This window comes from Artemia sp. Qi Xiang Cuo, chromosome 11 (genome assembly GCF_049724085.1).
Source record: "Artemia sp. Qi Xiang Cuo chromosome 11, ASM4972408v1, whole genome shotgun sequence".
NCBI lineage: Eukaryota > Metazoa > Arthropoda > Branchiopoda > Anostraca > Artemiidae > Artemia > Artemia sp. Qi Xiang Cuo.
Window position 1 is genome coordinate 56,501,906 of NC_142804.1, and position 26,992 is coordinate 56,528,897.

General features: G+C 36.8%; 1 protein-coding gene across 1 annotated transcript in view; it reads left to right on the plus strand.

Moving 5' to 3' along the window:
* Nucleotides 1-250: 250 nt before the first annotated feature.
* The window catches only part of LOC148947162 (protein arginine N-methyltransferase 5-like), a 39,141-nt gene continuing 12,399 nt past the window's right edge, over nt 251-26,992 (plus strand). Inside the window, exon 1 of the mRNA XM_089097296.1 lies at nt 251-409. Coding sequence (XP_088953422.1) covers nt 282-409 — 128 coding nt within the window. The 5' untranslated portion in view covers nt 251-281. The remainder of the gene's footprint in view (nt 410-26,992) is intronic.

Below are 26,992 nucleotides of genomic sequence, written 5' to 3' on the forward strand. Positions count from 1 at the left end.
GGCGGCGCGCTGGTGGCGTTGTGACACTTCGGCGGCGGTGGACCGGGCCTCTCGTTGGTGGCGTTCGGTCGATCCGCCGGCGCTGCGCCGGGGTCTACATAGTAGTCAATCTCTTGAGCCGCTTTGGCGTTGATACCCCAATTTGAGGCTTGTCTCACGGCGAAGACAAGAATTCTACTTTCTCGGCCATCATTTTCGCATAACGGTAGTTTTCGTAGTCGGTAACGCTAAAAAATTCCTGAAAACACTGCACATCAATAACATTTGAGAAATTATCCATAATGGCCGGGAATAAAGCTAGAGCATCTGTTGGTCTTGACATAGATGCTGTTCCTGATTTACAAGCTGCACTACTAAATGCCGCAAATTTAGACTATGATTTTGTTGTTACTAATCTTGTCCATCCAAGGTATGTGTTACTGGTAGTCTGTCTTAAATAGGCCTATGCTAGCATTGTCTATCTTTGACAGCTTATCTGCATTCAATATGGCTTAAACCTAACAGTAGGGTCTTACTAATTCATTCAGAGGGAAATAGGGATTGCCCATGACTGTTACTGTTACATAAAACAACTACAAATCTCTTACGTCCAAGATAAAAAAAAAGGACAATTTATAGCCTAGCCTATTCTACAAATAGTTTGTCTTTGACTTGGGTTGTGCCCTGTCTGGTATTTTAGCTTGCATTTAGAACACTTAATTTATACTAGCCTACTACAAACAACCCACTACAGCATATTGATGCATAGACAAGGCAAATACTCTACTCTATGCCTTTGTTATGCTCTTTCTAAATATAATAACTGTTTGGCTTTCACATCAAACTTATATAAGCCCAAAAGGGATACCCATTTCTTTACTGTTTGAAAACTTCCATATTCTGGAGACTAGGCTACTTTGAAGCATTCTAAAATACTTATTTAGGTCTAGGGTACTAAACCAGTTTGCCAACTATCAGAACAATATTCAGTGCCTTAATCAGTACAACAAATGACTCAGCTATGATTTATACATCACCTGAAAGCTCTGTCACTGCTTGTTTCCATACACTTGAAATGTTTGCTTAAAGCAAGCATTATTAATATATAAATGTACTTTTTCAAAACTCACAACCATGAACATTCAGATAAAATGCCAAAACAGTTTTCTGACATGTACTTTTTTTGCATAGGCCCTACTCTGACATGTTAACAAGAAGATCAACACAGGAAACAACTGGTTTTTCAGACCAGTTCCTGTACATTTAAACATTCAGATACTTTTGTTGAAAACAAATAAAAGTAACAATATTTAAAAATTCAACGCAGGAACTGCTGGAATTCAACACAGAAAAATACAAGGTCATACACTTCGGACACAAAAACCCCAAACATCAGTACCTCATGACCCAAAATTCTGGAAGTCACCACACAATTGAGCCTGTCCAGGAGGAGAGTGACCTTGGCGTCATCATTGCCTCCCAGTTGAAATTCAGCTCCCACTCACAGAAAATCTCAGCCAATGCTAGTAGAGCCCTAGGCATCATCAAACACAGCATCACCAGTAGGAGTAAACATGTAATCACCAAACTCTACAAAGGATTAGTAAGACCTAGACTGGAGGTTGGGACGATACTGGCCACCCCTCGATTCAAAAAGGACAAGGCAGTTCTTGAGCAAATCCAACAAAGGGCCACTAAGATGATTGTCGGCATGGAAAACAAGACATACAGTGAACGACTGAAGGAACTCAACCTCCCCTCCTTAGTATACAGACAGAAACGTGGAGACATGATCCAGGCGCACAAACTCCTCTCAACCAATCGAGAAAATGAGATCCTGGAGATCAACACCTCCCACAAAACATAAGGACACCTTAGACAAATCCGCAAACATCACGCTACAACTGGAGCAAGATGCAATTTCTTCTTGAATTGGATTGAGAATCTCTGGAATAACCTCAAGGTGGACACTGTTGCTGCTGAATCAACAGACGCTTTCAAACGCCTTCTGGATGCTGACTGGAAAAATAGACTGTGGAAGTTTGACTTGGAAGCACCAGAATCTTCCACCAGAACTTAACCAACTACAACAGTCATCATAAGGAGTGATTCAACAGGATCAAAAGTCCTTATATCACTCCAAGCTGTGATTTAAGGTTTAAGGTAAAAGAAAAAAAAATAAATCTTCAGATACTTGTATTGAAAATAAATAAAATTATGGTTTCAAAAAATAAAAAATGTTAAAAAGGAAAGAGCAGGACTTGGAACCAGTCTCTAAAGTCCTTTCTTTTTGGCTGAAGTCTCTTCCAAGTCCCTTTTTATGCAGAAAGTCCCTATTTGGGAGCATAGTATATTTGAAAACTGAAGCTTGATATATTTGAAAGCCCCTTCTTTGATAATATAGCTTCTGCACAAATCCATTTATACTTATCTCTTGGTTATGCTGTTCAGAAAAAAGCAACAAAACAGGGGAACTTTGTCTGTGGCCAAAGTCTCTATTAATTGTTGTAAGCATAGGAAGCTTATAACAGCACAAATTTGGGCTATATTGTGGGTGGGATAGATGGGTGATACTGTAGTACTGTTCAAGGATAGAGAGGAACATTGACCTATAGGGTGGGTAGGATAGATTGATCATATTGTGGTAACATTAAAGGATTGATAATTTCCTGTAGCTTTATTGGGAGCATGGGATGTCATCATGGCATTTGAAGTGCTGCACACTCAGTCCTTGCAATAGTATATGCTTGGACTTGACCAGTGAACAAGAACTAGAGGACACACTTAGAAGCTGTACAACAAACAAGCCAACACCAGACTACAGAACAACCTCTTCTAAAATAGAGTCATGGGGCTCTGGAACTCCCAAAGCAAAGGAGCAGTCTCAGTCCAAAGTGTAGAGGCCTTCAAGAGAACTGTGGACAAAGATTGGTCATCCAAGCCACAGCTTTGAGAATGGGATGCAGCCAACACATTGGCTCAACATCTTGACTAACCAGTACCTACAGGATTAATTTCTTATTTGCTGGACAATGTAATTTATAAAATAAGCCATACCAGTATGTATTTTTTGAATTGAATTGTAAAATTTATACAAATGGTACAAATTATATATTCTTTCACTTAGGTTAGCTAACAAACTAATAGCAGGTTGACCAAGAAGAGTACCATGAGTAGAATATTCAGAAGGCATAAACATTAATGTTTTTCCTGATGTGTTTGAACCTACTTGTCTTTCAGGTCTAGTGTATTTAGGAAAGACAATGGGTAACTGCAAATTTTGTTGCTCCTGGTTAACTAAAGAAGACAGGAGTGGCAGAAAGATAAACAAATGGTGTTGGATTGATGATGATGAGCTTTCTTTCTGCTGCACAATATATAGGATTCATTGTAGCTGCTGCAAAGGCTTTTACACCTTGAATGAGCTTGCTTCATTAGATGAGTACAAGAAACAGATTGCAATTCATCTCAATCTGTTAGAGTTACAATTGTGTGGATCTGCTAGGCAACAGTCATAGGCAGCACTCTAGTGCTGCCTAAGTAAAGAATGATATGGAAACAATGTGTTTTTATTTTTCTTCTTCATATCTGGGCACTTCGTATCAAAGGAGTTGTCATAGAAACTTCGAAAAGGGCTCATTGGATTGGAAATGGGAGTGGCTAGTGCCCTTTTTAATTGTCGAAAGAGGTTGGAGGGCAACTAGACCCCCCCCCCACCCCTCATGCTCCAAAACACATCCAGTCAAAATTTTGAGATTGCCATTTTGTTTGGCGTAATTGATTTCCACATAGAAAATATCTTTTTGAGGAGGACACTCCCCCACAACCCTCAGGGCAAGGGTTTTAAGTTATGCCATGAGGGCATATAAGATCAATGATTGCAAGTACATTGCAATTACAATGTTCAGTTTATTATTTTTTCTTGAAAGCAGGGCACTTCATATAGAAGGGGTCATTGTAGAGACTTCAAAAGGGGTTCATTCAATTGAAAATTGAGAGTTCTAGTGCCGTTTTTAATAGTCGAAAGTGATTGGAGGGCAACTAGCCTCCCCCCTCACGCCAATCATTCCCCCAAACACATCCAATTGAAATGTTGTGATAGGCATTTTATTCTGCAAAGTTGATTTCCAGATAGAAAATGTGTTTTTGAGGAGAACACTCCCCCACAATCCCCATGGCAAGGGTTTTAAGTTATGCCCTGGGGACATATAAGGTTTTTATAGAACGCTTTATCCTAGAAACTTCAAAATGTGTTTTTTTTGTGTCATTTTGTGTCATTTTGTGTCAAAATGTGTCATTTTCCAGATAGAAAATGTGTTTTTGAGGAGGACACTCCCCCACAACCCTCAGGGCAAGGGTTTTAATTTATGCCCTGTGGGCATTTAAGGTTTTTATAGAAGGCGTTGTCGTAGAAACTTCAAAACAGGCTCATTCAATTGGAAATAAAAAGGGCTAGTGCCCTTTTTAATCATCGGAAGTGATTGGATGGCAACTTGCCCCCCCCCTCGCCCATCATTCCCCCAAACACATCCAATTAAAATTGTAAGATAGCTATTTTGCTCAGCATAATTGATTTCCAGATAGAAAATATGTTTTTGAGGAGGACCCTCCCCCAAAACCCTCTAGGCAAGGGTTTTAAGTTATGCCCTGGGGGCATATAAGGTTTTTATTGAGTACATTGCTGTAGAAACTTCAAAACAGGCTCATTCAATTGGAAATTCAAAGGTCTAGTGCCCTTTTTAATAGTCAAAAGTGATTGGAGGGCAACTAGCCCCACGCCCATTGTTCCCCCAAACTCATCCAATCAAAATTTTGAGATAGCCATTTTGTTCAGCATTGTTGATTTCAAGATAGAAAATGTGTTTTTGAGGCTTTTATAGAGGGCGTTGTTGTAGAAACTTCAAAACAGGCTCATTTGATTGGAAATTCAAAGGGCTAGGGCCCTGTTTAATAGTCAAAAGTGGTTGGAGGGCAACTAGCCCCCCCACGCCCATCATTCCCCCAAACACATCCAATCCAAATTTTGTGATAGGCATTTTGTCAGCATAGCTGATTTCCAGATAGAAAATATCTTTTTGAGGAGGAAACTCCCCAACAACCCTCGGGGCAAGGGTGTTATAAGGTTTTTATAGAAGGCGTTGTCATAGAAACTTCAAAACAGGCTCATTCAATTGGAAATGCAAAGGGCTAATGCCCTTTTTAATAGTCAAAAGTGATTGGAGGGCAACTAGCCCCCCCATGCCTATCATTAACCCAAACACATCCAATCCAAATTGTGAGATAGTCATTTTGTTCAGCGTAGTTGATTTCCAGATAGAAAATAGGTTTTTGAGGAGGACACTCCCCCACAACCCTCACGGCAAGGGTTTTAAGTTATGCCCTGGGGGCATATAAGGTTTTTTATGTTGTAGAAACTTCAAAACAGGCTCATTTGATTGGAAATTCAAAGGGCTAGTGCCCTTTTTAATAGTCAAAAGTGATTGGAGGGCAACTAGCCCCCCCCCCCGCCACGCCCCTCATTCCCCCAAACACATCCAATAAAAATTTTGAGATAGCCATTTTGTTCAGCATAGTTGATTTTCAGATATAAAATATGTTTTTCAGGAGGACACTGCCCCACAACCCTCAGGGCAAAGGTTTTAAGTTATGCCCTGGGGCCATATAAGGTTTTTATAGAAGGTGTTGTTGCAGAAACTTCAAAACAGGCTCATTTGATTTGGAATTCAAAGGGCTAGTGCCCTTTTTAATAGTTGAAAGTGATTGGAGGGCAACAAGCCCCCATGCCCATTATTCCCCCACACACATTCAATCGGAATTTTGAGATAGCCATTTTGTTCAGCGTAGGCTAGTTGATTTCCAGATAGAAAATATGTTTTTTAGGAGGATACAACCCTCAGGGCAAGGGTTTTAAGTTATGCCCTGTGGGCATATAAGGTTTTTATAAGAAGAAGTTGTTGTAGAAACTTCAAAACAGTCTCATTCGATTGGAAATTCAAAGGGCTAGTTCCCTTCTTAATGGTTGAAAGTGATTGGAGGGGAATTAGCCCTTCCCCCACGCCCATCATTCCCCCAAACACATCCAATCAAAATTTTGAGATAGCCATTTTGTTCAGCATAGTTGATTTCCAGATAGAAAATACATTTTTGAGGAGGACCCTCCCCAACAACCCTCAGGGCAAGGGTTTTAAGTTATGTACTGGTATATATAAAGTTTTTATAGAAGGCGTTGTCATAGAAACTTCAAAAGGGGCTCATTTGAATGGAAATTCAAAGGGCTAGTGCCCTTTTTAATAGTCGAAAGTGATTGGAGGGCAACTACCCCTCCCCCACGTCCATAATTCACCCAAATACATCCAATCAAAATTTTGAGATAACCATTTTGTTTAGCGTAGGCTAGTTGATTTCCAGATAGAAAATTTGTTTTTGGGACGGATACTCCTCCACAACTCTCAGGGCAAGGGTTTTAATTTATTACATGGGGGCATATAAGGTTTTTATAGAAATCGTTGTCGTAGAAACTTCAAAAAAGGCTAATTCGATTGGAAATTCATAAGGGCTAATGCCCTTTTTAATAGTCAAAAGTGATTGGAGGGAAACTCGTCCCCCCCCCATGCCCATCCTTCCCCCAAACACATCCAATCAAAATTTTGAACCGTTTTGTTCAGCATAGTGGATTTACACATAGAAAATATGTTTTTGAGGAGGATACTCTGCCACAGCCTTCAGGGCAAGGGTTTTAAGTTATGCCCTGGGGGCATATAAGGTTTTATAAAAGGCGTTGTCATAGAAACTTTAGAAAAGGGCTCATTCGATTTGAAATTCAAAGGGCTAGTGCCCTTTTTAATAGCTGAAAGTGATTAGTGATATTTTTGTTGTTGTTGTTGTTTAGACTAGGGCACTTTCTATCAAAGGAGTTGTCATGGGAACTTCGAAAGGGGCTCAATCGATTGAAAATAGAAAGGGCTGATGCCCTTTTTAATAGTCGGAAGTCGTTGGAGGGCAACTAATCCCCTTCCACTCCCACCCTCCCATTTGCCCATTATGTTTAAAAACTAAATCTTGCCTTAAGATTAAATCAAAATGCACTGTGATAATGCTAATTCCCAATAAGGCATTTCAGCAGTATCCCAAGAACAACTGAGGGTATTATGTTCAAACTTTCAAGGCTACTTCTGCTCTTAAAATTTAACCAAATCAAAATAGTGTAAGTGTATCCAAGCTATCAAAGAAAGTAAACAGATTTTTTTGCGAATGGTATCAAGTTTTCCACTTCAGGTCAACTAGAGGAGGCATGAAATTAAGTTAAAGAGTACTATTTGTGTCCAGATTTTTAAAAGGGTGTATGTTGTTAAAAATTGCTGAAAATTTTTCCTCCAGCATACAAATAGCAGGCCAAACTATAAAGACTTAAAAAACGAAAAGATTGAAAGTATAATTTTCTTTTTCCCTGAAAAGACTGTGTCAATATAAAACGAATAGAAATTAATTAAAAAAAATTTTTCCACAAAATAAGTTTTTCAAAGAAAAGTAAAGAACTCCATTAAACAAAAAATGACCAAAAATAAAATCAAATAATCTACCAAGCTCAAAACTACCACAAATCAGCATCGATAAATAAATGAAACCCAAAACGAACAGAAATTACAATAAATAACCGAGTCAAACTCAAAATGAGCAGAAATTAACAGAAGTTGGGTGCAAAACCCCTATGCCTTTCCAAGGCTAGAACAAAATTTGCACTTTACTGAAAAAATACAAATGAATGTGGATTGTCAGTTTAATATATATAGGCTATACTAATATTTAGTAATCAAAAGTGTTAAAATTATTTGATTGATTAAAGTTATAAAAGTAAAAAGATTTATGTTTTTTTCAGTAAAGTGCAAATTTTTTTCTGGCCTTGGGATTTTTGGGAAGGCATAGGGGTTTTGCGCCCAACTTATGTTAATTTCTGCTCGTTTTGAGTTTGACTCGGTTATTTATTTTAATTTCTGTTCTTTTTGGGTTTCATTTATTTATCGATGCTGATTTGTGGTAGTTTCAAGCTTGGTAGATTATTTGATTTTATTTATGCTCATTTTTTGTTTAATGGGGTTCTTTAATTTTCTTTGAAAAACTTATTTTGTCGAAAAAGTTTTTAATAATTAATCTTAATGAGAAGAGTGATCAGCTAGGAATGGAAGTAAAACTCTTGAGATGTTTTGTCACAAAGATGCTGCATACAAAGCAGAAATCATATGGGTTCTCAAGTCCTTGCAAGCTTCATTTGACAGAGTCATTGATGTTTTTGAAGCCAAATGTTTTGGTAAGCTACTGCCTGGGATGTTGGTGAGTGCAAAGAGAGTTATTTACGTGATAACTGATTCATTTCATCCACACTGTAAACAGAATATTCAGAAGAACATCAGCAAAGCTTACTTTTTCTTGAACACAGCAAAACTACAAACACTGAAGGAAAAAAGCAAGAGTGCACTTTTTGTCCTCTTTAACAGATCAAGGTGTGAGCTGCCATCTGGTGATGTGTTTCAATTGTTATGCAACTGGTTAGAAAATTGTAAAAAAGATGATCCCCTGCATTTGGAGGAAGAATTTACATGTTGAAAGATTAATAAAGATAGTTATCAATGGTCCTAATATCAATAAACACGTATGGTCACAAATGAATCCATTGAACAGGGGTTGGCTGCAGTCACTAAAATCACTTTTTGTAACTGTTATTTTAGCCTGTGCACTTTTTCTTTCAAATTGCCACTAAAGTGACTTTTTTTGCTGTTTCAAAATTTGATTTACCTAGGGCTTATTTCACTGAGCTAGAAAGGTAATGTAAAAACATATTGGATAATAGGCAAATTAGTAATAGTAATATAACAGAGAGTATGAAAAAAAGATATAATTTAAAGTCCGAAGCAGCATATTTATATGTTTACGGATTAATTTTGCATAACCTGTGCATTTATTTTTCATCACAAGCTTTTGATCGTGCCCTTTACCCTTATCAGTTGGACTGGCGGATCCTGGGGCTGGGGGCAATCCCTCTCCCTCCTGTTAGGTCTTGCACCCTGCAAATCAATCACAACAAACCCTTATAGGTAAGTCTCAACTTATAGATTCTCAGTCATGCAGTATCATTTCTTTTTTTTTGAATTGTGCCCATTTTGCCAAATATGTCCTATTTGTTTTTCCTCCATTTAATTTAATATTATCAATGAAATAAAATTATTGTAAAAATTGTTGCCAAGTCTAGTTAATAAAACTATATGGGTACTAAAATCATATGGTAAAACTATAGGATAAAAATATATGGGTCCAAAAAGCATGTGGTAAAATTATATGGGTCCAAACTTTTTGTCTTCCCTTGCCCCAATTAAGCCACCCAGAGCTTAAGGTCCTCACTTAGAAGAAGTGTAAGGGCCCTCAGCCAAATTTTGATAAAATTCTGTAAGTCTGGACCACCCAAAAAGAGAGTAAAAAGAAAAAAAATGATAAGCTCAGAAAGTTTTGCCTCTTCACAGCATTAAATAAAAAAAACAAGTTTTCTTTTAACAGAAAGTAAGGAACGACGTTAAAATTTAAAACGAACAGAAATTATTCCGTATATGAAAGGGGCTGTCCCCTCCTCAACGCCTCGCTCTTTACGCTAAAGTTTTTTATTGTTTAAAAAAATAGAGTTGTGAGAAAGTCAAACTTTAGCGTAAAGAGCGAGACGTTTAGGAGGGGACAGCCCCTTTCATATACGGAATAATTTCTGTTCGTTTTAAGTTTTAACGTCGTTCCTTACTTTCTGTTAAAAAAACTTGTTTTTTTTATTTAATTTTTGAACGTTTTTGAATTAATGCAGGTTTTGATTTTGGCTCACCGGACATGAATAATTAAAACAAAATTTGCATATTAATTTTACTTTTATTTGATTAAATGGCATTCTTGAAACTTGTCTAATGTTATTTACCAACGTTTTTATTAGTAATAAATATACGTAACTTACGAATTAACTTAAATAACGATCTTCTATATTCATATATTTTTAATACGTATATTAGGGGGCTCGCCCCCTAATCAATACCTCGCTCTTTAAGCTAAAGTTCGAATTTCGTTCCAATCCTTTAAAATGACCCCTTAATCACAAAGGCCGTTATTTAGAATAAATAGCTCTTATGAAAGTACTAAAAAATCTTTGGCTTAAAGAGCGAGGTATTGACTAGAGGGTGAACCCAATCATACACGTAATATTTTTCTGTTCGTTTTAAGTTTTGATGTTACTTCTTGTTTTCAGTTGGAAAACTTGTTTTTTTTTTACATTTAATTTCTGATCTTTTTTTTAAATAATGCTGGGAAATTCGACGCCCCCTTCATAGCAATGTCCCTTCCCCCATGAAAACTTCCTTCATGGAAAGATCTTCCCAAATAACCCCCGACCCAACTACCCCCCTACTACCATAAAAAATCCCCTCTGAAAATGTTTTATACTTCTAAATAACCATGGCTGTAAAATAATATTGGGTAAAGCTCATAACTCTTAGGCATCTTTTTGAAAACTTCGGGGGACTAAATCATCTTAAAAGACATACTTATCCAATTTTCAAAAATGCTGAACAAAATGGCTATCTCAAAATTTTGATCATGTGACTTTGGGGAAAAAATGAGTGTTATTTGGGGACTAGTTGCCCTCCATTTTTTTTGGTCGCTTAAAAAGGGCACTAGAACTTTTAATTCCCGTTCCAATGAGTCCTCCCACAATATTCTAGGACCACTGGGTCGATACGATCACCCCTGGGAAAAAAAACAAACAAATAAACACGCATCCGTGATCTTTCTTCTGGCAAAAAATGGAAAATTCCCCATTTTTGTAGATAGGAGCTTGAAACCTCAACAGTAGGTTTCTCTGATACGCTGAATATGATGGTGTGATTTTCATTAAGATTCTATAAATTTTAGATGGTCTTTCCCCTTTTTTTCGAAAATCAGCCAAATTTTCTCAGGCCCGTAACTTTTGATGGGTAGGACTAAACTTGATGAAATTTATATATTTGAATTCAGCATTAAAATCTGATTCTTTTGATGTATCAATTGGTATCAAAAACCCGTTTTCTAGAGTTTCGGTTACCATTGAGCTGGGTAGTCCCCGGAGCCGCGCCGCGCCAACATGACGGCGGTGAATGTGTGATTTAGTATCGGCGGCGGCGCGCCGAAATTGGCGCGCCGCAGCCGATTTTAGACCGGCGGCGCGCGCGCCGATTTTTCTAATTAAAAATAATAATAAAATTCCACTTCACCAAGCACGTTCAACCTTTATTTTAGTAAGGATTTTTAAATGGTTGGCTAAAAACATACAGGAACAATATGACTTACTTGACTTACTTGCTTGTTGTGTTTATGTTATGCTTTGTTGTGTAAATGCAAAGTGCAAATTATGTTCTGGCCTTGGGAAGGCATAGGGGTTTTGAGCCCAACTTATGTTAATTTCCGCTCTTTTTGAGTTTGACGCGGTTATTTATTGTAATTTCTGTTCGTTTTGGGTTTCGTTTATTTATCGATGCTGATTTGTGGTAGTCTCACGCTTGGTAGATTATTTGATTTTAAATTTTGCTCATTTTTTGTTTAATGGGGTTCTTTACTTTTCTTTGAAAAACTTACTTTGCGGAAACAGTTTTTTAATTAATTTCTGTTCGTTTTATATTGACATAGTCTTTTCAGGGAAAAAGAAAATAATACTTTAAATCTTTTCGTTTTTTTAAGAGTTTATAGTTCGGCCTGCTATTTTTATGCTGGAAAAAATTTTTCTGCAACATTTAAAAACATAGACTCTTTTAAAAATCTGGGCACAAATAGTAGTGTTTAATTTGGTTTCATACCTCCTCTAGTTGACCTAAAATAGAAAACCTGATAACATTCGCAAAAAAAATTTTTTACTTTCTTTGATAGCTTGGATACACGTACGCTATTTTGATTTGGTCAAATTTTAAGAGCAGAAGAAACCCCAAAAGTTTGAACATAATACCCTCAGTTGTTCTTGGGATACTGCTGAGATGCTTTATTGGGAATTAGCATTAACAGAGTGCATTTTGATTTAATCTTAAGGCAACATTTACTTTTTTAAACATAAGGGAAATTGGGTGGGGGGGCGGGGGAGGGGGATTAGTTTCCCTCCAATCACTTTCGACTATTAAAAAGGACATCAGCCCTTTCTATTTTCAATCAAATGAGCCCTTTTCGAAGTTCCTACGACAACTCCTTCGGTACGAAGTGCCCTGGTCTAAACAACAACAACAAAATGATACATTATACCCACATCGATCTCTACTATAAAAATGTCAAGCCTTCCAATCACTTTCGATTATTAAAAAGGGCACTAGGTTTTTCAATTTCCAATCGAATGATCCCTTTTTGAGTTTCTATGGCAACGCTTTCTATAAAAAACGTCTATGCCCCCAGGGAATAAATTATAACCCTTTAACCTAAGGGCTGTGAGGGTGGTTGCCATCCTCTAAGACCTAATTTCCAGAACTTTAAACTACGTTAAAAAAAATGGCTATCTCAAAATTTTTAATGGTTGTGTTTCGGGAAATGGTGGGCATAGATGAGGCGTTAGATGCCTTCCAATCACTTTCGACTATTAAAAAGAGCACAAGCCACTCCAATCTCTTATTAAATGAGCCCTTTTCGAAGTTTCTACGACAACTTCTTCGATATGAAGTGCCCTGGTCTAAAGGAAAAAACAATAAATAATACATTGTGCCAACATCGTTCTTATATACCCCCAGGGCATAACTACAAAACCCTTGCCCTAAGGGTTGTGGGGGAGTAACCTCTTCAAAAAACAGATTTTCTCTTTGGAAATCAGTTACTCTGAACAAAATGGCTATCTTAAAATTTTGATTGGATGTGTTGGGGGAAATGGTGGGCATGGAAGTGTTAGCTGCCTTTCAATCACTTTCGACTATTAAAAAGGGCACTAGCTAGTCCAATTTCTAATCGAATGAGCCCTTTTCGAAGTTTCTACGACTACTCTTTCCATACGAATTGTCCTGGTATGGAGAAAATTAATGATACATTGTGCTAACATTGCTCTTTGCTTGGGCAGCGCGATTGCGCTGTCTATGATAACATCCTGAATTGCCTAATGCTCTTTTATCTACCTTTTTTCATCCGAAAAATCAGAAAGAAAAATGAACAGAATTTTAAAGTGGAAGGTAGAATTTTTTTTTCAAGAAAATTTTTTTTTCCTTCTTCCTATGAACCGATATACATGCCGAGCCCAAGATGATATTATTTATCTTTAAGAAACAGATTGGCCGGGATGACGGTTGAAGCCAGGAGGGCGACATCGATAACCAAAAAAGGGACAAAAAAACAAAAAAAATCGGCGGCGTATTAGTGACGCCGCCGCTGCTAGAATCAGCGGCGGCGTCAGCGCGCTGATGCAAGCACGGCGGCGCGGCGCCGTTTTTTTTTGAGTGACGCGCCGCCGACTTTTCTGCGTGGCTTCGGGGTCTAGAGCTGGGTCACTCCTTACTTACAGTTTGTTACCACGAACTGTTTGATAATAGAATGTTAATTTAGTTTTCTAATATCATTTGCTTTTCTGAATGTGCATCATAGAAGTGAATATAGTGAAAAATACACTTCGCGACATAAAACAAATAAAAATATGTTTTTAAACCTTTTATTGACCCCGAAATTCTTCAGTCGTAAAATGGAGAAAAGATACACTATCTTATTGAACTTTTTAACTTTTTGCTATTCCCCTGTACTTTTGTCCTCCATCAGTGTTCAGTTGCTGAAACTTGGAAAACTGGCTTTAAAAAAAAAGTTTTATGGACAAAAGGAGTTTTTAAATTGTAGAAAAATTTGTATGGTTATTTCAAAGGTAACTTTTGAGTTGGGGGGGGGGGGGTGCTGTAAACCTGCATTTCCAGGTTTCTAGCCTTGGATGATCAATTGTACTATTTTTGAATCAGACCCATTTTCGAGGGATTCCTGGCTCTTTTCCAAAAATTCTGAAAGCTTATTTTTGTAGTTTCTAAACACTGTTTTGTGGGATGTAGCTAACATTTACCAGTCTTGAATTGGATTCTATTTTTAATAATATTGGATTCAAATCAGGAAAAAGAGTTTGTTTAAGTATATTTTTATTCTCAGTTATTATGGGCTGGGATTTTCCCTTTATTAGGTAACCATGATGTTTGAGATGGTACTGTAGTAGTTCAATCATGTTATTGTTGTTACTTTCCTATTTGCTTCTTATAATGAATGTAATAAAAACAAATAAATGAAATATTAGGATTTTACCCTCTTCATCCACAGCCAAATTAGAGGACTCTCCTGGAGGCAAAATATAAGAAAAAAGTACTGACTAGGGCCTGTGCAGTCTGTGTGCCTCTGTTCTGAATGCCTCTGTATAGTCACTTTTAGTTACTTTTTCTTAATGGAAAAGGCACTAAAGTCACTTTTCTTGCACATCTTGTTGCATCCAACCCCAGATTGAAGAAGAAAAAGTCTTCAAAAGAGCTTTTGAACATTGGAACACATAACACCCATGAAATAAAAGGGCTCCAGGAATTTGATGAGGAGTCATCCAACTTTGTTGTCATCTTGAGGTATTTTTTTCCTTAGCTGGCCTGAATGATATGAGGATTTTTAGAATGCCAGAAAAAGAAAGATGTCCTATACAATAGTTTCATTCAGCACGTCCCAAAAAGGGGCTGACATTGGGACCTGCTGTTTTACTGAGCAGTTGATCAGTGGCTGGCACTCTTGGAGTATTTTTTGCATTATGTGCTGTTAAAGAAATATTTGAAGAATGTTACATCATCAGCAAAGTACCTCAAGACTGTAAGCTACCTAAAAAGGAAAGATATGCTTACAGAACTTGAATTCTTGTATTGACAAAGCCAAGCTGAAGCTTACTTCTTACTGTTTTTGTGAGACTTCTGAAACCCAACATTATCATGTCTGCTGATGAAATTTCTACCAGTTTGCTTGAGAACTTGGACAAATATTTGAAGGACACTATTGTAGGTGAGCAGGTTGGCTGAAGCTTACTTTTCAGCCAAGCTGAAAAACTTACTTCTCACTGTTTTTGCAACACTTCTGAAACCCAACATTATCACGTCTGCTGATGAAATTTCTACCAGTTTACTTCAGAACTTGGACAACTGTTTGCATGTCACTATTGTAGGTGAGCAGGTTGAACTTGTGCTAGATGCTCAGAAACTCACCTTGGCAGAAAGACAAGGGTTCCGTCAAAGGGCACAAAGACTTTTCAAGGCAGCTGCCAAACAGTTGATCAAGCAGTGCTCCATCTCTTCTAATAGCCTTGTCAAAGTGCTTAGGTGCCTGGATCCCACGGAAAGCAAAAGAGCAAGAAGTCTATCAGATATAGCTGTGCTTCCTCAAGAAATCCCTCTATGAGTAATTGTTGACGATGTTAGAAGTGAGTGGATATTGCTGCAAGCCAAGAACTAAGTAGAATTAACACCACTACTATCTTTAAATCCTTTCAATAATGGATGCTTTTGGTGGGCAAAAGTGTATTGTTTTGTCGAATCTTGTAAAAGCTGCGTTGACATTATTGCGCAGCAGTACTGACATAGAGAGGTTTTTTTTTTTTCAGGCAGATTTCTTCCATTGGATAAACCATCATGTCAGAAAGAGTCCTGAATGCGAAGCTATATGTGATTAAAGAATTGAACGTATATGGAGGCAAACCTGAAAGGTTTCCTATTCCCGAAGAATTGTTGACTGGTTAGGTTGGCCTGGTCAAAATACCAAGACTATTTGGAGAGCAAGGCAACAGAACAAGCTGCTGAACAAAGCATTCAAAAACCAAGAGAAACAAAGGGAGTTGAACCTAATTGACATCTTTAGCCAAGAAAAGCTAGATTGACTTGAGGAATCATTGCAAGAAAAGTGGGCCTCTGAAAAACAAAAACGAGCAATTGTTGATGCCCTCTTGAAAGAGGCCACCAATTGCTTTTAGAAAATGTTGGCTTCAAATGGTTCCATAGACATTATCTTGGTCAATTCCTACTAGGCCTAGAGAGTGCCATGAAAACACCGAGAAAACGAAAAAACGAAACAGATGAAAAAGAGCAGGCAGATAAGGACATACAAAAGAGGAAGTTGGACCTGATAAGCAAGTTCACCAATCTCTCAAAGAAGTGAATGAGTTAGCTTGCAAGCTGAAGTCTTATGGGTTGTTTTACTTATTACTAGTCTTGAAGCTGCTTTCTATTTTTGTTTTAAATAAACATAACTATAAGTTTGAACAGAAAGAAAATGGAAAAATAAATACAACTGCCTCTCTCCAGGGAAAATGAGTTCCTTCCAAGGCTCATGAATATGATGATTTTTAGGGTGACTTGGCAACTGCTTCTGGTTCATGTGCAAAGGAATGTTTTGACCATGAATGGTAATTAAAATTCCTTCCCACTTTGGTCCCTATTGGTCACTTTTTTCACCCCTAAAAGTCTCTTGACAGGCCCTTAAGTCCCTTTTCTAATGAGCAGGAATCATTCCGAGCCCTGAAAGTTTTAACTTTGAAAATAGAACTTCTGCTATTCTAAACATGTCTGGCAGTAAAACTTTGTTTTTTTTTGCTTCGAGAACTCATGAAGGTCTTTCAATGATCCAGCATAATTTGTTGACAGGTCTTGAGGGATACATTGCTGATGCATGTGCCCCTCACAAGTGACCCAAAGCACTCACAACCATTCTAAGTTTCATGTCAATAAATACAATTCCAATTATTGCCACCATCACCAGAACTCATTGCAGGCTTATTTCTACCTAAAGAAAAATATACAATATAGCTGAAGTATTATATCCTATACCTGAAAAAAGGAAGTTAAATTAAATTATAATGCTTAATCTGATAATGTGATTTTCATTAAGATTGTTTGACTTTTAGGGGGTGTTTCTCCCCTTTTTTGAAAATAAAGCAAATTTTTTCATGCTTGTACCCTTTAATGGGTAACACTAAACTTACAGAAACTTATATATTTCGAATCATAAACCAATTCTTTTGATAAGTTTATTGGTAACAAAATTACATTTTCTAGAGTTTTTGTTACTATTGAGCTATGTTGCTCCTTACTTATGATTTGTTACGTCAAAATGTTTGAAAAGTTCAATTGGGTTTTTCCAAATTAAAGTATTCATCTTAAAATGATTTGATTAAATCTTAGAAAAATGCCAAAGAAACTTTGCAAATTTTTGTTTTCTTTTTAATGTGAAAAATTACTGAAATCTTAAAAAAAGGTTTGAAAGGAAAAAAAGAAAAATTTGAGGCAGATCCTTAATATTATCAATATCCTGAAAAGAACTAGATTAAAAAATATTTCCTTTTTATTTGTTGTATAAACTGTATGGCCACAATTCAAGATAAAAGGCTCCAAACCAATTTTGCAACATGGTTGTCCATCCAGTTTCTGACCAGTTTTCTGTTTAGAATAGAAAAACGACCATGTTGGGCAAAAGGTTTGCTGTGAACAGTAAAGCAACACTGAACCCTGTCAGATTATTGAAAGGATCATTTTTTATCATTAAAAAAACTGACCATTTAAAAATTACACCATTCCTCAAAACTGATCAAAATTTCATCTAATTATTAATAGTAATTATATGCCTTTCAAAAAATTAAAAATCCTTGCAAAATTTCTAAACTGGCAAAAGTTAGGCTCTGCTTTGTGTCAATAGATGCATCAAACTGAGCTTGAAATGCTGTTGCACATTAAACACGGGGAAGAAAAAGAGGACAAGTTGCAATTCTAGAGCAAAATCAGGGAGGTATAAGTATTTTCTTTTTTTTTTGGGGGGGGGGTCACTTTATTTGTTGAGGGTTGGTAACTGGTTTAGTACCCTATATGATTTCTAAATACAGACTGCTTCTCATTACCCCCTCCCCTCTCTAATTTGTAAATATGTAGTCGAAGTTGTATACACTCACTAAATTTTCAATACTGCTGCTCTGTTCTTCCAGCAACTTGTTAACTTTTCATTAAATTAATATGCAGAAATGAGCAGCACTATTGAAAATTTGGTGTGTATATATGTTTTGTTCAAACTTTCGTGAAGGCAGCATCAGATCAGTGACCTATATTGGAGAACTATAGAATTAGAAAATTATGATTTGCCCTCAGAGCAGATTTTGAAATGTCTGAAAAGCTTGTTTGGAATGCGACATTGAACTTTATGAAAAGAGCAATACGATCAAAAACGATCCTATGGGAAGCAGCTAAAATCAGCACAAGAGTGTCTATTAAAGTAAACCCGCATGACAACGTGATTGAAATGATTCAAGTCTTTGAAGACTGTGATAAAAAAAATATTAATCTTCCGACGTTTGTCATTGTAGAACCCGCTGAGGTCCCCTATCGTCATGGCGAAGTGTCCGCCATTCTTACTAGACAAATGACCCAGATCTACAACAAGTTAGATGTATTTATAAGTCGTGAAAATTCGGATATGCCCTCCCTTGCCCCTACTATAGATGATTCTGAAAAGCCATTGTATGCAGTTATAGTGAAAAATTCTCCTCGTGACCTAGACAAGCCTTGTCTCAGAAAGGAATTTCTTGAAAAGGTATTTGGGAATACTTGTGATAAAATTGTCAAGCTAAAGCCTAATAAAGTAAACTGGCGTGTCATCACTGCCTCAAAAGCAGATGCAGTAGCTGGGCTACAGGCTCTCGCGAGTGGTTGCCCGAACGTCGAGGCCAAGATTAAAAGCAATGCCTACTTTGGAGTCATTAGAGGTATTCTGGTTGATTTTCTAGAAGATTATATACGAACCCTAATTCCTAAATGCATTATTGCCAAGCAAATTGGTCACTCGCATTCGTTCAAGTTACCTTTCGAGTGAAAAACTGATCTAATGAATGTGATAGCAAATCTGCAAACGATTGGTTTCGAAAAAATTCGGGTTTCAGAATTTTTATTTCTTCCTCCAAGGTGCTACAAATGTCAAGCCCCTCTGGCGCGTGCAAGAAAACAGATTTCGAAATAATGCTGCGTTCAACTTCGATTCTATCATGGAATATATACGGAAAAGTTTCTGATAAAATTCCTTTTTTGGCCCAGTTGCTCTAGGAATATGATATTACTTGCCTTCAAGAAAATTTTTTGTCAGCAGACAAAAGAGAATTGACCAAAATTTCGTCGGATTGCACAGTGTTTTTCTCTCCGGCAAAAATAACGGCAGCGTGTGGACGCCCCTCCGGCTGCCTCGCAATTTTGAATCGCTTACCCTGCAAATTAATCGAAGCAGTGGATCATAATTCTTGCTATGTCATCTGAACACATCCATAATGAATGTTTACCTACCAACAAACTATCGTAACGAGAAATCCGACGCGAAGTTTATGGGGGCTTGCAAGAAACTGTGTAAGCTGATCAAGAAAAACACAAAATCCGCAGTCACTCGCTTGATATTAATAGGTGACTTTAGCTGTGATTTGTATAATAAAACGCTCCCCAGAAGCCAGCTCCTTTGGAGCTCTATTCTTCCTTCATATTTATTAGTTGACAAAAATGAATCCTATACCTATGTTTGCCCCAGCTCTTCAACTTCGAACCTCGATCATGTTGTTTCTTCCTTTCCCATTAAACAAGCCGCTGTACTTCGTGAAAGCTACTGCTCTGACCCCTTACCTATTTGTGTGACAATTGAGTGCAATGCTGAAAGGAAAAGCTGCATTAACTGAAAAACGATCAGAAATTAAATAAAAAAAAACACAAGTTTTTTAAACTGAAAGTAAGGAGCGACATTAAAACTTAAAACGAACAGAAATTATTCCGTATATGAAAGGGGCTGTCCCCTCCTTAACGCCTTGTTCTTTACGCTAAAGTTTTTTATTGTTTAACAAAAATAGAGTTTTGAGAAAGTAAAACTTTAGCGTAACGAGCGAGGCGTTGAGGAGGGGACAGCCCCTTTCATATACTGAATAATTTCTGTTCGTTTTAAGTTTTAATGTCGCTCTTGACTTCCAGTTTAAAAAACTTGTTTTTTTTTATTTAATAAACTAAAATAACCATGCTAAGACTATAAAAATAAGACTTGCTTTGGGCTCTGACAAGCTCCTTCTAAAATTTTCCTTTTTAAAGTTTTTGTTTGCAGTTTTTTCCCTATCTGGTCAAGGTTCAAGTACTAGACAATAAAAAAAAGTTTTACAAAAAAATATGATTGGATTAGCTTTAACTAAGTTTAAGTCAATTGAGCATTCAGTTTTGACTTGATCCAGTTCTGAATCCCAGCTAAATCTCTATTACAAACAGGTCTTGTTTCAACTGATTCCAAAAATTCATTGGGTAGGATATAATTTTTTTTTTTACAAAACACACAAAAAATTTGTTTATATGCATTGCTACTTTTTAAAAGTCAGACATTATTTTCTTGGGGGAGGGGTTCAAACCTGGTAATCCCCCTCCTGGATAGGGCCTTGTATGCAGGGCTACACAGAGGGGTATTTTCCTTTAGTTTTTTTTATTCTTTCACATTTGTACTTCTAAATGCATTTATGTGATTTACTCAGTAGTTCAGTAGAGTAAGATATAAGAGATCATTTTCAGTTCATTAAAATATATATCGATATTCCCTTTGACCTTGGAATGCTTATGTTACTGTGAATGTTCAAAATTTGTGAATGTCAACATCTGCTGGTGAGTGTCTGAAATACCTTTTTTCTCCTTGGATTTAGTCAGCATTGCCAGTCAAATTTTTCAGTATAGTGCAAGGTTTGATAATGTTTGGTTTGGTTAGGTTTTTAACCCATTTCTAATATTTATAACTAAATTTAACCTAATCAAACATAAACTAACATAACCTATCCTACCTTCAACTTTTACCATCATAGCTTGCATAAGACTGAAAAAGCTGAGTTGCAAAGTAATTGAATCTAAGCAGAGAAAAAGGAATCTCAGACATTTACCGGTGAATTTGACATTAACCAGATTTTGGACATTCATGATAACACTGACATTGCAGCCAAAAATATATACAAAACTTTTTTGTACAGGCAAGGGAGGCATATTTGAAAAAAAAAACAGTAAAAACACAACAGAACATTATAAATGCTAAATATATGAGAACATTTTAAATACTTTGGGATTTTTTGGGAACGTCTAAAATGTGCTGATGAATTTGAGTATGTGCTGACGACAACCAGCATTTTTTACTTCGTTTTGTGTCTGTTAAAATAACGTTTATTAGTTGCGGAAAATTGTCATATATTGTAGAGAAAAACTCAGGTATAAAATCAAAATAAAGACAAAGAAAATAACTTAAGTAACTTTAATTAAAAACTTTAAGGCTGTGCGACTTTTCCACTTTCCATTTTTCTACAAGTAGGATGAGGTGATTTTTTCCAGTAGGTCTTTTTCTGACATTATGAACATAAGATGGTCGATTGTTTCCCATAGTTGACATCAATGTGTTCTTGACGATTTTCATCCTGCTAAATATTCGTTCACCTATGGCCAATGTCGCTGCAGTGGTTTTTGCAAAAGTGAATGCTCTGTAAACTCAAGGCAACCCTCGTCTGTTCTTTTTGCTAGAGAGAACAACTCGGTAAACTCAATGATGCTTCCAGCGCTCTCGCAAATCTCTGCAAGAAGGATGATAGTGTTCTGTCTGTGGGCTAGGCATCTTAGGTATTGAATATGTCTTCCTAACTGCTTGGAAAAGTGAGCTTGTGTTCCCTCAAAACGCCCACCCATGTTACTTGCAAAATTGTAATGCCAGTTTTTCTGTATTGATATGAGCCTTCAACAAAACTTGTAGAATTTCTTCTGCTATATTGGCTCCATTCTTTGATTCAGAATGTATAATAACGAATAAACGCTCTTTAGCGGCTCCCTCTCTATCAATGTACAAAGGGATCTACAGCTAAACACTCTTCATAGCTGACAGCAGCGGTTTTGTCTGCGAATTTGCCAAAGACGTCAGCTTCATTAACTTCTGCTACGATTTTTTTTAACTAGCTCTGTTCCAACAATCGCAATTAATTTATTTTGGCTACTACCCTACAAATAGCTGGTGACATTTGGCTTGTTCTGGTTTTTCATTCAATGGCTCGTATCGATGTTGTGTTTCGAAAGAAGATTGGCTAGCTGAACGTGATTTTCCCCGTCATGATTCTTCCCACGAAATACCAGCCCTTGTTTACCTAGAGTGGTGGTAACATCTAACAATACGTAAATAATGCGACGCCCTCTTTCCCTTTCTTTTTCTGACTCCATATCTTTCATTAGTTTCTCCCTGTTAACTAAGCTTGGCAATGATTTATCTCTCTCTATAAAACAAATAAAACCACCTATAGAAGCTTTGTGACCATTTGAATAGAAGTAAGGGACGAGCATTTTGTGCCAGTTTCTAGTTCCTGTTATAAATGAAGATTCTTTGTTTCTGTATTCGCAGCCAGGTCCAGTTGGAAACAACGAACAGGCAATGCAGGAGCCTAAATCTTTCTCGACATTATACTCTAGTTGTGGGTACTCATTGTACCAGTTTCTAACAAACCGCGACTTGTATTTGGAACTCTGGGATTGGATTTCCTCGCTTATTGTAAAATCGATTTTTTGGTTGAAATGGTTCTAGTTTTATAAGCTTCAGCTTTTCTGACTATGAAAGTTTTTCTTTCTTGAGCCAGGGATTGGGCTCGACCCTTATGATCCTTGCTGAAAACTTTCGGCTTCAGATTCTAATCCTTTTATTCTTGGCACTTACTGAGAAATTAATTTCTGTGGCTCACTAATAAGCCTAGTTCCATATTCGCTGATTTTGATTGCCCTATGTCTAACGCTTGTATTTTAGTGTCTGATTCGTTAATTACGTAATCCAACTTAACTTCAACTGTCAGTTTTTTGCTACCTCTAAACAGTCAAGAAAGAAGAGCAAATATATTACTGATTCCTACCGTTCCTTCGGGATCAATTTCTGAATAGCGAACTTCTTTCAATTTTTTTTTCTTTCATCAGATTCCACAGTGTCAGACATGAGAGGATAAGTAACTTCGATTTTTTTCAGCCACATCTTCTTCTATTCAAACTCCGATGTTTGTCAAGGATGCACCAGGACGAACTTTCTCAAGAGATTTTTGAGATATTACTTCGATTTCACTACAGCTGTTCGTCTGTATTTATTTCACTCACTCGAAAAAAATGAAAAGCTCAAAACAAATTAAAAAACTTTTATAAGGAAACTTGGCCATAATCTATTAAGCTTGAAAGGCAATTTCAAAACTATATTCTTCTTTGCTTCTAGCAGGCAATTGGGTACGCTTAAGTTTAGTTTAGTCCAGTTCCATTTTAAGGCACACCTCGAAAGAAAAGAGAGTACGAACCCCCAAAAGTAGTGAGCAAGCTTAAACTTGCAGAGATCGACTGCATAGTAATACTGCTATCTTGTATATATGGTTACGTATAATCCAATATCTCTTAAGACTCACACGGTTCCTCTACTCCAATCCTGTAGGAAAGACCACTTACCAGGACTGTCCTCTAACTCACAAAAATTAAATTAGGTAAAAATACAAAAAGTGCATGTTAAAAGTACATGTTTACGGCCCTTCAGGATAACTCATCTTTTTATCATATATAATTAAAAAGTAAGGATAGATTTTTAATTATCCCTAATCTTATTATCATTTCCTCGTTTATCAATTACAAATTATTGAGTGTTTCAGTCGATTTTTTTAATATTTACTCCCTTTTAACAAACTGACGCTGGTTGATCAAATTTTCCCGTAAAAGTAAGATTCTGCCCAGACTCTGGGGGTCTATGCTATCAAATCTTGTACTTACATCTAGGCCATCTGATGAACTTTCGTGATAAACATCTTTAACAGCCTCAGAATGCGAGACGCGAGGTGGCTGTGACTGCGAAACACTAAAACAAGAGGCGCCACTGAAGACAGACTCTAAGCTTTCTGTTGACTTTAATTGCAATAAGCTTTGAGATAAAGTTCGCTCGTGACAGGGCTTTTTACAGTTTTCTTTTAGCTACCTGGACGTAACCATTTTGGAATTTCAAACAGTGATCTTTTCCACAATCATTAGCCTAATCTTCGTTTTGGTACCGTTTTTAATTTCCTCACTATGATGTTTTCGAATGTGGGTAGTTCGATAGTCAGTGACAAATTCTTAATACTTTTCATCTTTCTTTCTTTCAAAACAAACTTCACACACAAGCTTTATTCTAGTTCTGGATCTTTTTCCTTTATCATTTTTGGAGTAGCAGCACAACCCAGGATACCCAGCTTCCTGCCTCCTTTCTTTTGTATTATTTTTTTTATTAAATAAAGTCTTAAAATAAGTATAATGTCGCAAAGCAGCAAAATTTTCGAATCTAGTAATACAAACTCTTTCTTTCCCTTGCAGTTTTAATTCTTCATACTCTCAGCTATATGATTTGTTTTGGGCGTTTGAAAAACAAGAGAAAGAGGTCTAGTTCTAAGTAAGCTTAGTATAACCTTGCAATTCTATGGATCCGTGTATTGTTTTTGATGTTTTGGAAAGAAACAACAATATTTCCCAACAAGTTCTTTCTCAGTAGAGCCGATGGAATTGACCCGACTAACTGACACGTTGAAAAATATCAAGTTTTGCTAGGGTCCATCCGACAAGTCGTTTTCTAGGCGGCCAATTGGTTTCTGTCAACTTCGTGCAGATCGAGCAGTCAATTTCTTCGTCTTTGACCGACGGAAGTCTTAAGTAGTCATGGAGCTGTCAACTCTGCCATAGTCAAGGACTGACAAAATTTCAAGTTTTGGTCGAAATCGCGCAGTTGAAGCAGTAAATTTCACAGTCCTTTGGCCGACGGAATTCTTTAATGACACTAGATTGGACCGACAACATACCAAGTTTTGTAGGGCTTGCCATAACAAGTTGTTTTCTAGGGGGGGGGGGCAATTGTTTTATGTCGACTTTGCGCAGATGAAGAAGTAAAGTTTGTTGTTCTTTGCCCAATGGAAGTCTTTTATGACGATACATTAGACCGACAAGATACCAAGTTTTGTAGGGCTCCGCTCGACTAGTCATTTTTTTAGGGGGCCAATGGGTTTCCGTCGACTTCGCGCACATTAAATAGTAAGTTTCGTCGGGCTTCGCCAGACGAAAACTTCCAGAAGCTTCACTGTGCGCCGAAATAGCAACTTTTGTCGGGCCTCGCCCGACGAAAGTCCTTTCTGAGGGCCATTACGGGGGCGGGGTCTCCCCATCAATATTTAGACAAAATATCAGACTGGTAATGAACCATAGGTAAAAAACAATATAATGCTATTATTACTTTACATTGTGGTAGAAAAATCACAACGGCAATTTGTGTTTTGTTTGTGCATTTGTGAGATAAATGTATCAAATTTATGTGCCATTTTGTGGTCACTTCTGAATTTCAACTACTTTCAAATTTTATCAGTTTAAAGACAAGTTTCATCTTAGAGAAGACAAGGATTTCCTTAGACAAAACTAAAAGGTTGATAGTCCTGAATATGATTTTTTTGTCTTGTTTTCAAAATAGACTAAAAAGGAGAAAATAATTTTTTCCTCATAAATCTATGTATATAAATGAAAGCAAGGTGTATTAAACACACAAGGCGGTACATTGTTTAATCTTTTTAGCTTGTTTTCTCACTTGCTGAATTTTTTCATTGTACCCATTTAGTATCCATGTTATGTAAAGCTCAATCCATTTTGTGCCCCTTGGTTCTCAAGAAAATAATTTTGTTTCTCACAAATCAATGTATACAAATTAAAGCAAGGGATACTGAACACATCAGGCTTTACATCACTTGATCTTTTTAGCTTGGTTTTCTCATTTGCTGACTTTTTCCATTTTGCCCATTTAGTATACATTTTATGTAAAGCTCAATCCATAGTGTGACTTTTGGTTCTTGAAAAAAAATATTTCTACTTTCTAGTCCATTTTGAAAGTTTATTGCTTGAAGGTACCTAATCTGTTTCTCTGATTTGCCTGTTTTGGTTATAATTTGTTCTTCTCTTTAAGTTGAGAGGACAAACAGCAGGGTCTGGGTCTGGTTGGCAATTAAATAAAGAAAAATATGTTTCTTTTCAACTGAAAGTAAAAAGCAATATTAAATCTTACAACAAACAGAAACTTTTCTGTATGTTAGGGGGACTGCTGCCTCCGCAATCCAATGTTATCTACACTAAAGTTTTATACCGCTTTAAAATATCCTAATTAAACAGCTTGTGTGTTTGGTCACAAAGAATTTGGACACAAAGTCAAACTTGAGTGTAAAGAGGGAACAGTTGAGAGGGGACAGCCCCCTCCCATACAGAATAATTTTATGTTGCTCCTTATTGTCAGTTTAAAAATGTTTTTAGTATTTAATTTATGATAGTTTTTCAAATCATACTCAGGCCTAACCAGGATATTATATGGGCTACCAGCTCCATAAAACTGCCAGTTTCTTGCTGTTAAATTGTGTATATTATTAATTTTAAATTGTATCGCAGTGTCCCATTTTTTTTAGTTTTTCTGCTTAAAAAATAAAATGTTGGATTTGAATTAAATCTTGAACAAAACTTGAATGCTTAGGCAAAATTTTTGATGAGCAGTAATTTTGTTGACTTAGTTTTTTATAATATTTTTACTACAGAATTTTGGGTAGATAGATTGGGTTATTATTGTTCATATGGATAGAAATTCTGTGAGACTTTCAAACTTGTATGTAGCTGAAGCCATCATGATCTCTACAATAGGGTTTTCTGACAGCTCAACACACTGTATATAGATGTTTAAATACAATGAAACATTGCTTATATATAAGAAAATCAATCATAATTTAAAATCGTCAAAAACGAAGCCCATGTAGCACTTACCCCCCCCCCCCCCCAACAATTTTCTTGACGAGGTCGTTGGCATTTTCAACCTCTATGCTGGAAGGCACGTGAATGTAGTATTTTATGCCACACAGAAATAGAATCTTGTGCACTATTACCCCTCCCCTCCCAACACCAATAATAAATCTATGCACCAGAAATATTCCTGGGAATCAAGA